The sequence below is a fragment of the Psammomys obesus genome, unplaced genomic scaffold (assembly GCF_907164565.1).
Source record: "Psammomys obesus unplaced genomic scaffold, mPsaObe1.curated_primary_1811, whole genome shotgun sequence".
Lineage (NCBI taxonomy): Eukaryota > Metazoa > Chordata > Mammalia > Rodentia > Muridae > Psammomys > Psammomys obesus.
The window spans coordinates 3,231,938-3,247,508 of NW_026596443.1; the positions used below are offsets into that span (position 1 = coordinate 3,231,938).

Genomic DNA, 15,571 nt, shown 5'->3' on the forward strand with positions numbered 1-15,571 from the left:
ACTCAGCTCTCTTATGTCCGTTCTCCTACAGAAAAGTCCATACCTGTGTGTGAGATATTTGTATAACGATATCCATAATAGCATTCTCTTAGGCAAAGAAGTCAATACTGACTGATCGGTAAGCGGTCGAGGCTTCATCTTTCCCACTCCTTCAAGGGACATTCTGGTTTGTGCCTTTAGGCCACAGTGACAAGGTAAAGGGAGGAGAGCTGGGGCAGGCTGACGGCTAATTTTATTTTCATCAGAAAATACTCCCAACTGCTCTTGACAAGTAGACAAAGGCAGGTGTCACCTGCAAAAAGAGGGGGTGCTTGAGAGGAGCAGCGAAAAGGGGTGACTATCTCCTTGCCAGCTTGTGTGGCCATCCGCTTTACAATGCTCTTCATTGCTTCCTGGGAAGAGGCTTACGGGACTTTCACAAAGATATTCCTCCTTGTGGGAGAGGATTCCCTCTCTGTCGGGGCTGCAACCAACTTCAGCAGAGACAGCAACTTTCAAAACATTAACTTCCGTTTTCGTACTCAGTAGCCAACAAATTAGCCTACATATAATGTGCTGACGTGTTGGTGGGGAGTTCTTAATGTCTCTAAAATCCTGTTTGTGGGGTACACAGTCCCCATCTTTGGAAGTATATGGTGGTGTCAGTTCCAGGGATGTCTCTTGACCCTTGCAGGCAGGCTCCTAACTCCATCTTTTCAGCCTTTTAGTCCAAGGCCACAGAGGGGGACTATGTGGAGGTCTTTTAATTGCAAAGTAGCTTGGCAGAGTTTTGTGGATAATACCATGTCAACATAGAGATAATGACAGGCTCTTCTGCACAGAGGGTCATTACGCTTAATAGGCCACAGGTAGAGCCAGGAGCTCAGTCTAGGAGGCCAGAGGAGCAGTGACAAGTGTCTGGCAGTCAGTGAGCTAGATAATTGTCCCCCTCTGTACACATACTAATTACCCATTACCCTCAGACTGCCCTGTCGATCTTGGGTGATTATACCAGAAAACGCTTTCTGCTCTGCTCCATCCTTTAGTAAGTCTGACACTTTGCTCAGAGAAGCCTTTTCTGAGCAACGTAATTCAAACAACACAGTCACTCATTCTGGCTTTGTACTACATTACAACTCACCTCTAACCCTTCCCAGTTTCTCTTATCACAATGTGGCATCGCATAATTGGTTCATCGTCACATCTCAGTGTTTCAAAACCAAGTGTCCCCTTTTAACATGGTTCAGTTCCTTTAGGAATTTTTGATTCTTGCCCATAGAAAATTACATTTTTTATAAGGAACAAAGACACATCACTCCGAAGACTTCCCTGGCATTGTCAATGGCAGTGACCAAAACAAGAGAGAAATAATACAGCGTGACCTGGTCCTAGGTTATAAGAGCCTGGTAGCCTTTGCCTTCACAACCTAGGAATCCTCACAGTACCATGTAAGGAAGCTAAACTGTCACGAGCTGCGAACTACGTGGATGCACTGACAGCCAGCGGTGAGGCTTCCGATTAGTGAGCGAGGCTGTGGGAGACCCTTTTGCCCTCTCTGAGTCTCCAGTGACGACAGCCTCCTGAATGAGCCCAGGGATCCAAGCCAAACCATGAACTCATGAGGAATAATAAGGTGTTATTTTAGGTCGCTACATTTTGGAATGATTTTTATGACAGAAGAGACTTCCTGCTTTCTTTGCCTTCGTGGAACTTATTGGCACATGACATTTATTTTCTTCCTACCCAACCAGAACAAAAGCTCCTTAAATGCAAGAATTCTGTCTGTTTCAAATTTTAAACACCAGAACAATATCTGACACAGAGCAGGACCTCAACAAGTATGCGTTGAATGAGTAATTGAAAAGCTCTAAACAAGCGTATTATTTTTTAAAAAAAATCAATGAATTCATCAGAATTCAGGGTATTTAGAGGCATATGCTTGACATTTTCTAGGTGGATGTCAAAATGACACAAGCTAGTCTGGAGTGACAATGTTAGGGTTACCCTGAGCCACATGGGGTGTGTCCCGGGTGGCTTTGCTCTCATGGAGCACTTACATAGTTCTTTGGACCCACCTCCAGGCTGCCAAGTTGAGTGGTTCCAGTTCTCCTTGGCAGTTTTTGGTCAGGAACTTTGCCAGGAGTAGACAGACAGTGGGAAAAGACATGTGGGAAAAGGCATGTGAACTAGAAGGCTATTTTTATAGAGAAATGTGGGAGAAGAAAAATTGTACAAATGTCCAAAAGAATTCTGCAGACTCCATACCAGTGAGATGGCCACATCTGGATGTCTACATAGGTTTAGTGAAGTTGGCAAACTCTAGCTTTGTTTGCTGCCATGTGGATGGAGTCTAGGTGTTCAGGAACCATGTCCTTGCAACTCTGTCTGCACCCGATGAACTCAACTCAACGCAACAGACACATGTTGCTAAATGTCCCAAAAAACATGAAGAACTCTGCTGGGCAGAGTGGAAGACAGCAAGATGAGCTCCCTCAGTCTGCTGCTGCAGGTCCTGGAGAGTACACAAAGCCCCAGGACTGCCGTACACCTGGAGGGACCACACCTGGAGAGACCACATCTGGAGGACTTTATGGGAACCGGACATCTGAACTAGGCTTTAATTCAGAGGAGATAAATATTTTGGAGAGAATTAAGTGGGTTAGCTCAACTGAAGCAAATAGATGTATTTAGATGGGAGGGAAGCTCTTCCTCGTGAACTGTCACATACTGCGCCTGCCTGCAGGCCATGGATAGATGGACCGACACTGGCCGAACACTCACTGTGGTGCTTCAGATGAATGATCTCCACCCTCCAACAAGAGGGGAATCTCTTCCTAAACACATTTTTCAACTGGGGGAACCAAGAAAACACACCCGTCACTCAACCATCAGTATCTAACAAGTGACTGGCAGAAATCACTGCCTATTTGCCCACATCTCTCCTCCCTTTGCTCAATAACCACACTTTCCAGCACCAGAGCCACTAGCCACGTGTAGCTACTTAATTATCAAGAAACAGCATTTTCAGATAGCTTCTGATACTTCCACCATCCCCAACACATCCTGATCTGATTCTAGAGTCCCTCAGTTCATCAGAAACAGGGAAAAATAAAATAAAAAGGTCCCCACACCTCTAAGAGCCAGTTCAGAATCTCATGGTTGTGTCAGACCAGGATCAATGATAAGAGCTCAAGGGGTGGACATGTTCCCTCAGACTCAGGGCCCGCCCACTTGAAGCGAAAGTTATGCAGACACAGGGTATGATGGAGCATGACTGTAATCCTAGCACTTGGGAGGTTGAGGCAGAAGGACTGAAACAAGTTTGGGGACAGTCTGAGCTATACATACAGGCCAGCCTGGATATATAGGAGCCTTTGTCTCAAAAGAAAACACACACACACACACACACACACACACACACACACACACACACAAATACATGAAGAATGTTTTTATAAGGGGGGGGGGAGCTAATGAGGTGGCTCAGTAAGTAAAGAAACTTGCTACCAAACCTAAAAAACTGAGTCTGAGCTCCAGGACCCACACAGTGAAAGGAGAAGACTCCCACAGGTTATCCTCCAACCTAACACACACACACACACACACACACACACACACACACACACACACAACACACAGCAATAAATAAAAATTTAAATCTAAAAAAAAAATAACCCACAGCATTTTAATCTCAGTCTCAGTACCCACATTTCAAGTGTTGTAGTAAAAACTCAGATACAGATCATTCCTACCACTGCTGTAAATGCTATCAGATGGCCAAACAGAAGGAACAGCTAAAAATATAGACAGAGTTTATTTCCCAGCCTCTTTTGCAATGGTAGCTACATGACCATACTCTCCCCCAAGAAGGTAGGTAGAAATTGTATCTGCTGTTTCTATCCATGACTTGAATAAAATAGCTGGCTTCTCCCCCTCCACCATCTGTCTACCTTTACACCAGCTAAATGCTCCAGGGATGGCAAGAACTCAGGTTTCTGAGTCACCATATGGAGGAAATGTCACATGCCAAAAAGAAATATCCTCCTGGGACTGCTACATAATCTAAACAAACAAACAAACAAACACCAACCTTTCTACTGTGGGTGAGTCATTACACACATCTTGGTCTATTTGTTAAAGTAACTTAGCCTATCTTAACGAATTCAATATCACAGCCAGGATTTGAACCCTGGTGGTTAGAGACTGGAGTCTGCAGTCCTAACTACCACACATCTGCCAGAAGGAACTTTTTTAAAATGCAAAGTTGACTCTGTTACTCTCCTACATTGAAAAGCATTAAAAATGCTTTCAGAAAAAAAGACAAAACAAGGTCCAAATTCCTTAATGGCCAGAGTGCCCTTGATCAATCTTTTGCTTCATCTGCACTTCAACCTTGCACGTATTTTCATATTTCTTTGGTCTTGCCTGGGCCACTTCTGCCTGGAATGCCCTTGCTCTACACCCTCAGCTGTTGAAGTATTAGTCATCCTTTGAAATTGGGTTCAAATATACCTTCTTCCATGGATTCAACCTCATCCCTACAGTTAGCATGAATCACTAACTCTCTCAGCAGTTTTCAGCGCTTTCTTCCTCGGTGTGCAGGACATTCATTGGTGGTGATGGTGCTTTGGTAATAATAGTGATTACTGTGTAAGGGTTTTGTTTCTTGGAGGTTTGCATAAATTAATCTGTCTGATTCCCATCATTTTCTTTAAGGTAGGCACTATTATTGCCACAGACAGGAAACTGAGCACAGAGACTACAGTCATTTGGCAACAGCTCTGCAGCTTGTAGTGGAATAGTTGGGATTGAAGCCCAGGCAGGTCAAGAGCACAGTGAGGATATATATATATATATTCCTACCCCTACCCCACCCCACCTCCATGAAGCAGGAAGCTTGATGGAGCTTCCATGGTCAGGGAGCTCCTGGGTGCTATTTTGGCTCCCCTGCAGTCCAGGTACAGGGTTACATAAGTGAATGTCCATTGTCAAAGATTATCATTTGAGCCCATTGCACAAGACCACACAATGGATACCCCTTTAGCCTTTGGGACTGACTGTTTCAGGGCAGCATCCTAGCCCTTTGGGGATCTACTCTACTCTTAGAAACCACAGCTTAGTCTGGTCCTTATGACGCTCTATGCTTCTGATAGATAATTCATCCATGGGTTTCTGGCTTTTTAGTCCATTATCTTTAATAGTTTCTAGAATCAGCCAGAAGCCCAAGAATTCAGTGTTCTGTTTGCCTCTTGCAGGAGCTAGAAGCAGATGGGGACAAGCTAAGGTTAAAGAAAAACCATCCCCATTTCCAAGTGGAGCTCAGTCTGGAGGCTGCAGCTGTCCCGTGCCTAATGCTCCCTTTCATCTGCTTCGTCATTTTCAGCCAAATCCAATCCAACTGATGGCAAGCCCATGTGGTTGGTCAGAGCATCTCAGAAGCTGGTTCAGGACTTCCAACTCTAGTCTCTCCTTTCCAGCTGGGTACACAGAGTGCCCAGCTCCCGAGGTCTCTGGGGATCTCTCGCTGTGGGTCAGTGGACACAGCTTGTAGGATTGCATACTTCTTATTTTTATTGATGAGGAAACTGGGGCTTGGAGAGAAAAGCTAAGTTGCTGTGATTCTCAGAGGCAGACCTCGAACTCAGGCCATTTGGCCAGAGGCTTAAAACCCTTTGTCAACCATCCAGAATTGGATCCTGGAAAGATGATGACCAGCAGGGCTCAGAAAGAAGGAGAAAGATGAAATGTGGAAGGGGAAGGTTCTGTAGGATTTCCTTCAGGTGTCATAAACACGCTGCAGACAAATGGTTATTATGTGGAGGCCATGTGTTTGTCTGTAGGTTATGTATGGCTTTCATCAACCAACACCGTTACCTTGGTCAAGTTGCTTCATCTCTGCGCGCTTCTTTACCTGAAGTTGAGAATGCCACTGCGGAGCACAGTTCTACCCACCTGGCCCAGAGACGGGCACAGGGTAGCTGATCAAAGAACGCCAATCTCTTTAGAGTCGTCCTCCTTTGCTAGACACTGACTGCACACGGGGCAAACACTTTCTTCATCACACACAACAACTGTAGGTATACAAGTTGCTCTGTCTACTTTTCACAGCAATTAAGAAAGATGAATTACATTAATTGGGTTTCCACTTACGTTTTATTATCAAGACTAATATTTATGTTTATTGCCAGATCTCAGATAAGGACACGTGGGGAAATGTAGGAGAGCCTGACTCCACAGTGTGAGACACAACGCATAGCAATTTCAGATAGGCTATAAACTCTGAGCCGCTCTGTCTCCCAAGGCCTGCAGTGAAGGCGAGCAGACACAGTGAATGCATGTCTTAACTGCTCTTCCCACTGCAGATGGAGCACCTGTCTTTAATCTCACCACACGTGCTCGGTACAGATGCCTGCAGAGCCAGGAACCAACACTTTATGACTAATAGCATTGTCTTACCTTCTAAACATCCTACAGAAAAGGCCACCCATTAATAACTGCGGCAATTAGTAGAGTTGTCATCAGTTTCTATTGAAAGATACAGACACACCCTCCTCCCACCTACACGCTCTTCCTCCTCAGCGTACGTTCAGAATATACCTGAAGCAATAGCAGGCTGGTTTTAATAACAGAAGCTGATCTCCCATACCGAGAGTTCTTGTTTCCCTGACCTAATGAAACACCTGGGATCACAGAAGCCTAGGCTTGGAAAGGAGATGAAAGGTAACAGTCTAAATAGCCCCACGGCAGGAATCAGCTCCACGATTCCGGTCAGATGGGGGTCAGTTTTTGCTTTGTCCCCAGTGGTGGGGCACTCACTGAGTTTGCTGGCCATCCAGACAGCCACCGTGGGGCTATTTGACACACTGAATAAAGCTTCCTCTCCCTGAGCTAAAACACCACCTCTCCACCTCCCTTGGCTCTTACTGCTGGCTGGAAGTCCACAAATCCCATGTGTATCTAACAAAGGGGAACACCACACTCAACGCTTCTCCCTGGTTCTTTGAATCACATTTTGTAGACACCTCACCTTTCTCACCTTGGAAGGCCCTTGTCGCTTTGAAGATGTGACACCCAGAATAGGATTCAGTCTTCTGGTTTTGATCAGATCCTTGAGACAACCCTGGATCCCAAGTAAGTACACCTGACCTCAAGAGAGTGTGGAGGCGGAGGGTCCACACTGTAGCAAGCAAGATCCACATCCGGGGCACATGGGTAGAGCATGGGACCTGTGTGGTAGCTACTGGGCTATGAGGACTGACTAGGGCACACTCAATTGTAAAGTTCAGGGATGAGGTCTGGGCTGGAGTTATCAGCAAATGCACAGTATTAAAAGATAGGAGGTCATCTGGGAGCCCAGACTCTGTGCAGCGCCTGCATAGAATGAGCCTCTGGGTGTGATATCATTAAAGGCCTTGGATCTTGAGAAATGGGATGTGAGCAGTACATTAGTGATACACTGAAGGGGTCTCAAGACATCTGGGCTAGAGGCCTTTAGATTGCCTACCTGTTTCCACAGAGCCTGCAATGGGTTCTGGCGCATGAGAGACACTTAGTATTTGTGGGATGATTGAGTACATGGCAACAAAAGCAAAGGGAGTGAGAATAATTGATTCTTTCCAGCTCTTCCTTCCTACAGATATGTAAAGGCCAGTCTTCAACTTCTCCATTTCCTCTCCATGGCATCTGTTAAAGATCCCTGGTAAAGCCCTCCTCTCCCTAACCTCCCCTCCTTCTCCATTCCAGACCAGCTGGCTGGGGTTCCTGGGGGAGTGAAGGGTAGAGTGGAAGTTCTGTGCTGAAGTTTTTGCTCTATTGCCAGCAGGGAGGAAGGGGCGGCAGTGACAGCAGACGACCTTGGCTACCCGCCGTCCCCCCACACACACACACACACATTCGCCAGGACGATGGGAAAGGGAATGTTGTGCTGGGAAGAACTATTAATAACTCGTCATGGTCACAGAATGCAAGACAAACTCACTGGGCAGCTCAATTTTCTGCCTGTTAAAAGTCATTAGTGGTTCTGCGGGGGAAGCCAGAAAAAAAAGTTTTATATGGAACAATAAATTCCTCTATAAGCCACAGAAGCCCACAAATTTGCAGCTAATAAACCCACAAATGTAAGATGATTAAGAATGTGAGGGCAAGGAGTTCCTTGATACCCTGCCTCAAGAGGCCCTTGTGGTCTGAGGCACTGACATGGGGCCAAGGGCAGAGGAGCCTGAGTTCTGATCCTGCCTCTTCGCTAGCTACAATAAACCATCCCCTCTCTGCCTCAAGTTGTCCATTTGTAACAAGAGGACACATAGTTCCTGCCTGTCTTCCACAACAGGTAGTGAGGAAGGGGGGGGGGGGCAAGAAATAAGAGGTGCAGTGAACTAGCTATTGAAGAGAAGAAATTCTAATTTTCCTAAATGTAAGAAATTAATAATAGAGCAGGGATAAGCTGGGCTCACAACTGCAGTCCCAGCACTCGGGGAAACTGAGGCAAGAGGCCTGCTGGGAGTCTGAGGTCAGCCTAGACTACACAGATAGACCCTGTCTTGAGACAAAAAGAACAGAAGCTGGTGAAGATGCCTGACTTGCCTTGAGATTCAACCCCAGAAAAGAGCAAGCTGCACGGCTTGCAGGTAACGATGACTGCCGCCAAGCTTAATGAATGGATCTTGTGTCCCAGCAAGCACACGGTGGAAGGAGAGAGTTTTCCTACTTCTGCAAGTTGTCTTCTGACCTGAACATGCACGTTTGCATGCACACACACACACACACACACACACACACGAAATTTAATAAAATCAAGGAAAAAAAATAAGGAAGGAAGGATCAGAAACAAGTGTTTATGGTGACACATACCTGTAATCCTAACACTTGGGAGGCTGGTGTAGATGACTGTAAGTTCAAGGCCAGCCTGGGCTACATAGCAAGATCCTGTCGAAAGAAAGGCAAGAAGAGAAAGAAGCAAGAAAGAGAAAGGTCAGCAAATTCATTTAGACCTCTACCCACCCTCTGTCACGGAGTTTGCTGGTAGGGAGCCCATACTGTCTGAACTATAATTCCCAAAAGACATGCCCAATTCAGTCCTAATTGTTGGTGCCTATGAAGCAGACCTTGGGTACGACAGCATTGCAGAAGGAATCTAGTGAATGATCTCCCAATGTTAGCCCAGGTTATCAGCCCAGGTCCTGAATCCAGTGATAAGAATTTTTAGAAGAGAAGGCACAAATAAAGCTTTGTGAGGAGGCAGAGACTGGAGGATGAGTCCCTAAGCCAAGGATTGCCAAGGATTGCCGGCAGCCATGAGATGAGAGGAGAAAGGCAGAGACCATAGATGGCCTCAAGCCCTACAGAAGTAACCAGTCCTGCCCAACCCCCTGATTTTGAACTTCTGACCTCTAGAACTGTGGAAGAGTAAATTGCCGTTTTGGTAAGCCACCAAGTTTGTGGCAGTTTGTCATGGAAGCCACAGGAAACTAATACAGTAGTCATGTCCTGAGTGCCTGAGAATTCTGGTTCATCACAGAGTGATGAATCACAGCAAGGAGCCCTGTGAAGCGATACCTCCAGGCAGCACCCTCCCTGCCACCTTCAGACACATGCCAGCCAATGCTAAGGGGTGAGCAGGAAAGGGAAAGCCAGCATCAACTAAGCGCCGAGTCTGAGTCTGTGGTGCTCCAAGTACTGCTGAGTCGTCTCAGTTAATTTGAACTTTGCAATGTCCTCTGAGTTGCAAAATGTTGGTCCTGTTTTCTAGTTGTGTGTGACAGCTGAAGCTTTTGAGAGGTCAGGTGACTTGAACATGCCACAAGTTGGTGGCGGTGTCAGGATTTGAATCCAAGTCTGCTGATTCAAGTCTAATCCTTGATCTTCTCTGGCATGCCCCAAGTCCTGGAAGAATCCTGGTGGAAATCCACCTGATGTTCTGTGGCAGATAAAAGGCTGATGGGCAGCCCAATGCTGAGGAGTGGCCAAACACTGTCAGGGCCAGTTCCAAGCTAGTTGAGAGTGAAACCTGTTGATATTTGTGGTTTCAATGACAAGAGACAGGAGTACATTTTCTAGCCACAGCTACTGTTGAAGTAAAAATGTCCTTTGGAAACATCAGCGAGATGTCAGTAGAGGAGGCTTGATGGGAAACCCACAGTTTTGGACTTTAAGGTGGAATTCTATAAAGTCCCACCCTGTCCGTCTCACTTCGAAGCCCCATAGTGAATGCTGGTCCTGATTAAAGAGGGAGCCGAGCCAGGAGGCTTCTGTTCTCACTCAGGCTCAGGATTTCTTCCAGAAGGAGATGTCCAGCCAGCCTGGGCTCCACTTGGGCTGGATTTGTTTAACAAGGTCATAACAAGTCCCAGAGATCATTGCCTGGGCTTGGTGAAGGGAGGTGCCATTTTTTTTAGAGAGACCTGCACCCACCCTCACTCTGGGCTCTGCTAAGATGCGGGCATCAAGTTCCCAGACATGGGGAGTAAAGGTGGGCTCTTCAGGATGGAATTGGGGTTTCCAGTCCTATCCCCATTCTTGTTAAGTATATAATTGGAACTTTGACTGCTGTTGGTTTCAGTCTGGTGTAGCTACCTGTCTTGCCCAAACTTGAAATTTCAGTGATTGACCAAGGTGCCTTGGTGCCTGGTTCCATGGAGAATCTTTCTGAACCTTTAAAAAAACTACACACACACACACACACACACACACACACACACACACACACACACCCCTACGGAGTCCTGGAACTGACTTGAAGGCACTAGTGTCCTTGATGGTATAACATGGAAAGAGGGCATGCTACTCTAGGAATGGATGGTTAGAGCATCTCTGCTTTGGAGTTTCCCTAAAGTGGTGGTCATCCTCACCATGGGAGATCAAAGGCCTCTGGATGCAGGACCAAACAAGTCTGGTCTGCCTGAGGCTAAGGCTTCTTGGCAAAGGTTGAAATGGTGACAACCACATCGGGAGAAACATCCCTTCTGGCAATGCCAGACTCGCCAGAGTGCGTCAAGGTTTGTTCTTAAGAGCTGTGTAACTGGCCAGCAGCAGAGGGCATAACAGAGCTCCACCTGAGATTCTTCCCAGAGCTTCTTTAGACCAGAGTGTGTAGTGTGTGACCTACTTGCCCTTTTTTGTTTTGTTTTGTTTTGTTAGAGACTGAGTCCCATGTAGCGCAGGCTAGCCTTGAACTCTTGAGCTACCTGCCTTTACTGTCTGAGTGCTGGGATTGCAAGCATGTGCTGCCGTTTGGCTGTGGTAGCCTCTTGTACAAGCAAAGAAAGCAAGGCTCCCAGAAGTGAGAGCACGAGCTTTTGCGGCCCAGAACTGGCAGCCTGGTCTTCACTGCTGGGAGCCCGAGCGAAGCTGGCAAACACGGGTGCATTTGGTGGGTACACCTCCGCTGTGATATGAGAAGGGCGGGCGGTCTCTGTGAAAAGAGGGTGGCAGAAGACGTGAGCTGGGTTGCGTGTGCTGCATGTGCCTCGTTTGGGAGCCTGTGTGGCCACGCATGTACGTGCCCGCACCTGGTGGTAAAGCTGGGGGCTGCTCTCCCTTGAAGAGAAGGCTGCAAAGGAGCCAAACCACAGCTTGAGCCAAACCACAGCCTGGGCTATGGGGGTTTGATCTTCCCTCTGCTGCCAGAGATGAGAGAGGTCTAAGTGGCAGAGATTTACAGGGCCCGAGGGAGAAGTACCCTTCCAGCAAGAAGTACACATGAAAGCTCCCGAGTAATAACCGAGGCTGCTGAGTGCGCCAATTATGCAACAATTAAAAGACTTGACTATCATTTCTTTCCCCTTTCATTCTCTCAGCCGCTCCTCCTCCTCCACATCTGCCTTCCCCTGCAGGCTCCCCAAGAAAATGCTCTGGGGAACAGAAGAGAAAGAATACACTCCCCCCCCTTTTAATTGGAGATCAAAAGTTGGAAGAAGGGTTTGCTCTTAGAGGGTGGGGAGGAAATGGGGTGTCATAGAGATGAAGCTTCAGACTGAGGAAGAAAACAGGAGAGGAGGAGGGTCCTATATATCTGCCAGTCTCTGAAACAACTTTATACAGCCCTGTGACATTGTGTTATAGATTAGAAAATTAAGACTCCCAGGCAAATGGCTGAGCTCACACAGCTGGTAGAACTGGCAGGAAGGACTCCAGGCTGCTTTGTGCCAAGGGATTAACCACTAGGCTTTTCTGCCTCCACACTGTAAAGATTGGAGGGCTTTTCCATCTGCAAGATGGGCATAGCCTGGGGCCTGGTGTGTTGAGGCCAAGACAGATGAAAGAGACAGTGGGTACTTAGCGGCAGAACTGCTCTATAATTCAGCCAGCAGCAGCTGAGCCAAATGCCCCGCACAGCAAGACAGTGGCTAATTGAGAAAGAGTTAGGCAGTGTGCCCCAAAAGTGAAGAAACAGCTGCTTGTTGGCTTTTTTGAGGTGCCAACCCACACTCAGTATCTGTGCCCCAATCCTCACCTGACTTCCCAGCAGAACTAAACAACCCCACATTCCAGGGTGGATGGCTGTGCTCTCCCTCCTGCCCTGTTGTTGAATTGCAGCTCCCAGCACCACCAGGAGCTGGGCTTCTCTAGAAATCCAGCACGCAGTATCACTCAATTCACACTTGGCCAGGCAATAGCATAACCAGGCACTCTCCTAAGGCCTCTGTTTTCTCATTAACGCTATAATCTGCTCTGTGCACTCTTGAGAAGGTCACCCTAGGAGGAAACCATCCCCCTGGGAGGAACTGTGCAGCCTTCCTGAAAAGGTACATTCTCTTATGAAGATTTAGAGAACTAGAAAGGCCTGTTCTAACTGTCCAGCCATCAGTGACAGCTATGGAGGAGGAGCACACAGTCTAAGCCTTAGAGAGTAGTAGGAACAGATTCCAGTGAGTCCAGGCTGGGACATGCTACCCCACATCGCACTCCTTGGGATACAGTTTGTCAAAGAGTCTGGATGCTAGGAGAGCTGAACCCAGCTCTGCCATTTCTTATGCTATGCACTGAGCACAAGAGAGCAGCCATGCTCCTAGGAATCATACCCACAGGAAATAAGACATGACCTAGGGACAAGTCTCTCATGTGTTTCCCCACACAACCACAGATTCTGTAGCCAAGGCCTCTTGGGGTAGACTTTACACAGTGTTTTTTTTTTTCTCACAACACGTCGCTTCCATGTAATGTCACAGTGCCCACCTTCCAGAATTTTATCCTCTGCTGCCCTCACCTCAGAAGAAATGAGGGAGGAGTGGCTAGAAAACGGAGGCTTGTTCATAACTGGAGAAGGAGTTTCAAGAAGAACTGTGATCAACTCCTGATATCATGAGGCTTTCCCCACCCTTGGTGGCTCATACTTGTGGTGGTATCCTTCCCCAGAGCCCCCAGCTCCCTGTCCTGCACCAGGTGGCTGTGGCAGCCAGTTCCCTCAGAGGAGCTAAAGGCCCCAGCTGGCATGACCAGTCACTCCTGCAGAGCCCAGCTGATTGTTTGCACAGTGGGGCCCACTCAGCCCACTCTGCAGGGGCTGGCGGGCCTCCAGAGGAAGTGATGGGAAGGCTTGGGTGCATTCTGACCTTAACTGAATTCCGGGATGATGATGTGTGAATAATACAGCTTTTTAAGAGTCAACAGCTTGGGTGCTTTTTATGGGCAGGCTGTGGTGCTGAATGGGCCATTTTCCTATTAATCATTTAGCTAGTTAGATCAGCTGGCAAACGGTCCTGACATTATTCCTCTCCTTTCTGTCAGCAGCCACTCTTAAGCAGACATCAAAACTGCTATCAAGTCATCCCCAGCCCCACCCCTAAACCTTCCAGTCTCCAAGCTTCATGTCCTAGTTCTCTGAATTCTGTTAGCTGTTTTCATCTCTGTGCATTATTTGATATCTCTGCTGCAGGGGCCCTGCATTCCCACTTCCTGGATTACCCTGAACCACCACCTGAAGGGGGAAGGAATTCTCACTGAGTGAAATCTCAGAGAAAAATCCCGGGATGGGCTCATGGATGACAAGGGCCAGATCATATCCTGCTGGCCCTTCCCAAGCCCAGCCTCTGGCTCTAGTCACAGGTGTCATCATCGAGCAGGCTAGGACTTAACAGGATGTCCCACTCACAGAGTCTCCAGATTGTGCAGCCCCTCGAAGCTGTGGGTCCCCACGTGCTGGATGCGGTTGTTGTGAAGATGCCTGTGTGGGAAGGAGAGACACGTCAGAATGTGGGGCACAAACTCAGGGCCGGGCCAGATGAGTGTGCACAGCAGCAGGAGCAGCAAAGCAGAGGCAGAAGCACGAACGGAATGACCCTAGCGGTCTAACCCCTTTTCTCCAGGGACAATGCAAATTGGCCTAGACCCATTTATGAAGCCACAGTTACCAAGGCAGGACTGACCACAGGCTACGGACCTTTTTGCCTTCCTAGTGAAGAAACTCGGAAGAGGAAAGCCCAGGCAAAGGCTGCAGCAAGCTCTGACTAAGCCCTGGAAGAGAGACCTGATGTCATAGGGGTTCACATCTGAGGTTTCTTCTCTGGCCCTGCTCCGTAAGTCCCAGCCAGCCTGACTCAGTGGCCAGACGTTCTTAGAGGAGCCAACAGCCAACCACTGCAGACAACATATAATTAAGGGCTAAGCGTTGTTACAGCTAGAGAGAGCTGTGGTCATGCTGAGAGAACCGGGAGGTTGGTGAGGCTGAGGCAGCAAGCAAGGCCTCGTGGAGCAGAAGTGGCAGTCCTCAAGAGGGCCCTGCCAGGCAGTGTGCTTGAGCACAAGGAAGGGATTCCAAGTACAGGTGGGCGTTGGGCAGGTGCATGGACTGTGCAGTGGGGCACAGGCCTCGGCAAGAATAGCTGTGAGTAGAAAAGAGGGAAGTTTGGGAGAGGTTCCTAAGGTAAATAGTTCACTGAAAGTAAAATAAAATTCTCTTCTGTCTGTCAGTAATTGATCAAAAACAACCAAATCAAGCTCCAGTCTACCTGAAGTCTCGAAAGGTGTGAAAAGTCAGGACAGGCACACAAGCGATTGTAGATACACTGAAGACCTTGTGGCCAAACAATGTGGAGCTCTTCAGCAGTCCTCCTCCAGAGAAAACAAAATCTAACATTTCTCTCTAAAAACAGTAACAGCCTTAAGTTGTAAGAACTAACCACGTAAATATTCTTGTTCTATTACCTGCTCTGTCATCCAAAGGAAACAGGTGAAAGAGAAAGTAAAACAAAAGTTTCAGGCTACTCACAGAATGGCAAGTGAGAGGCGCTAGATGCCCCGGGGCACTCATGGAAGGAGGGAGTAAACCCCACACTTAACACACTGTGGCAGGGAAAGGAGCCCAGGTAGCCCCCCCCCAAGACTGGCCAGCACCTCAGAGCAGTCTGCCTCTCTCGCCCACCCTACCAGGGTACAGAAAATGAGACAGAACCTACTTCTATGGACTTAACCCACACACGACAGCTTGGAAGGGACAACCAAGAGGGCCTAGAGAGGCTGTGTGGGACCAGAGCTTCCTGAGAGTGCCAGAGAAAATAAATCACAGGGCGACAAGAGGAGAAGAGGATTGTAAGGGACAGTGACATTTCAAGCCTTGAAGAAAATACAATTAATGCTGGGTGTGGTGGTAAAATCT

At 47.7% G+C, this 15,571-nt stretch overlaps 1 protein-coding gene across 1 annotated transcript in view; it reads right to left on the reverse strand.

Moving 5' to 3' along the window:
* Positions 1 to 15,571, reverse strand: part of Lgr6 (leucine rich repeat containing G protein-coupled receptor 6) — a 118,343-nt gene that overhangs the window by 22,387 nt on the left and 80,385 nt on the right. Inside the window, exon 6 of the mRNA XM_055598190.1 lies at positions 14,069 to 14,140. Within this exon, the coding sequence (XP_055454165.1) occupies positions 14,069 to 14,140 (72 nt within the window). The remainder of the gene's footprint in view (positions 1 to 14,068; positions 14,141 to 15,571) is intronic.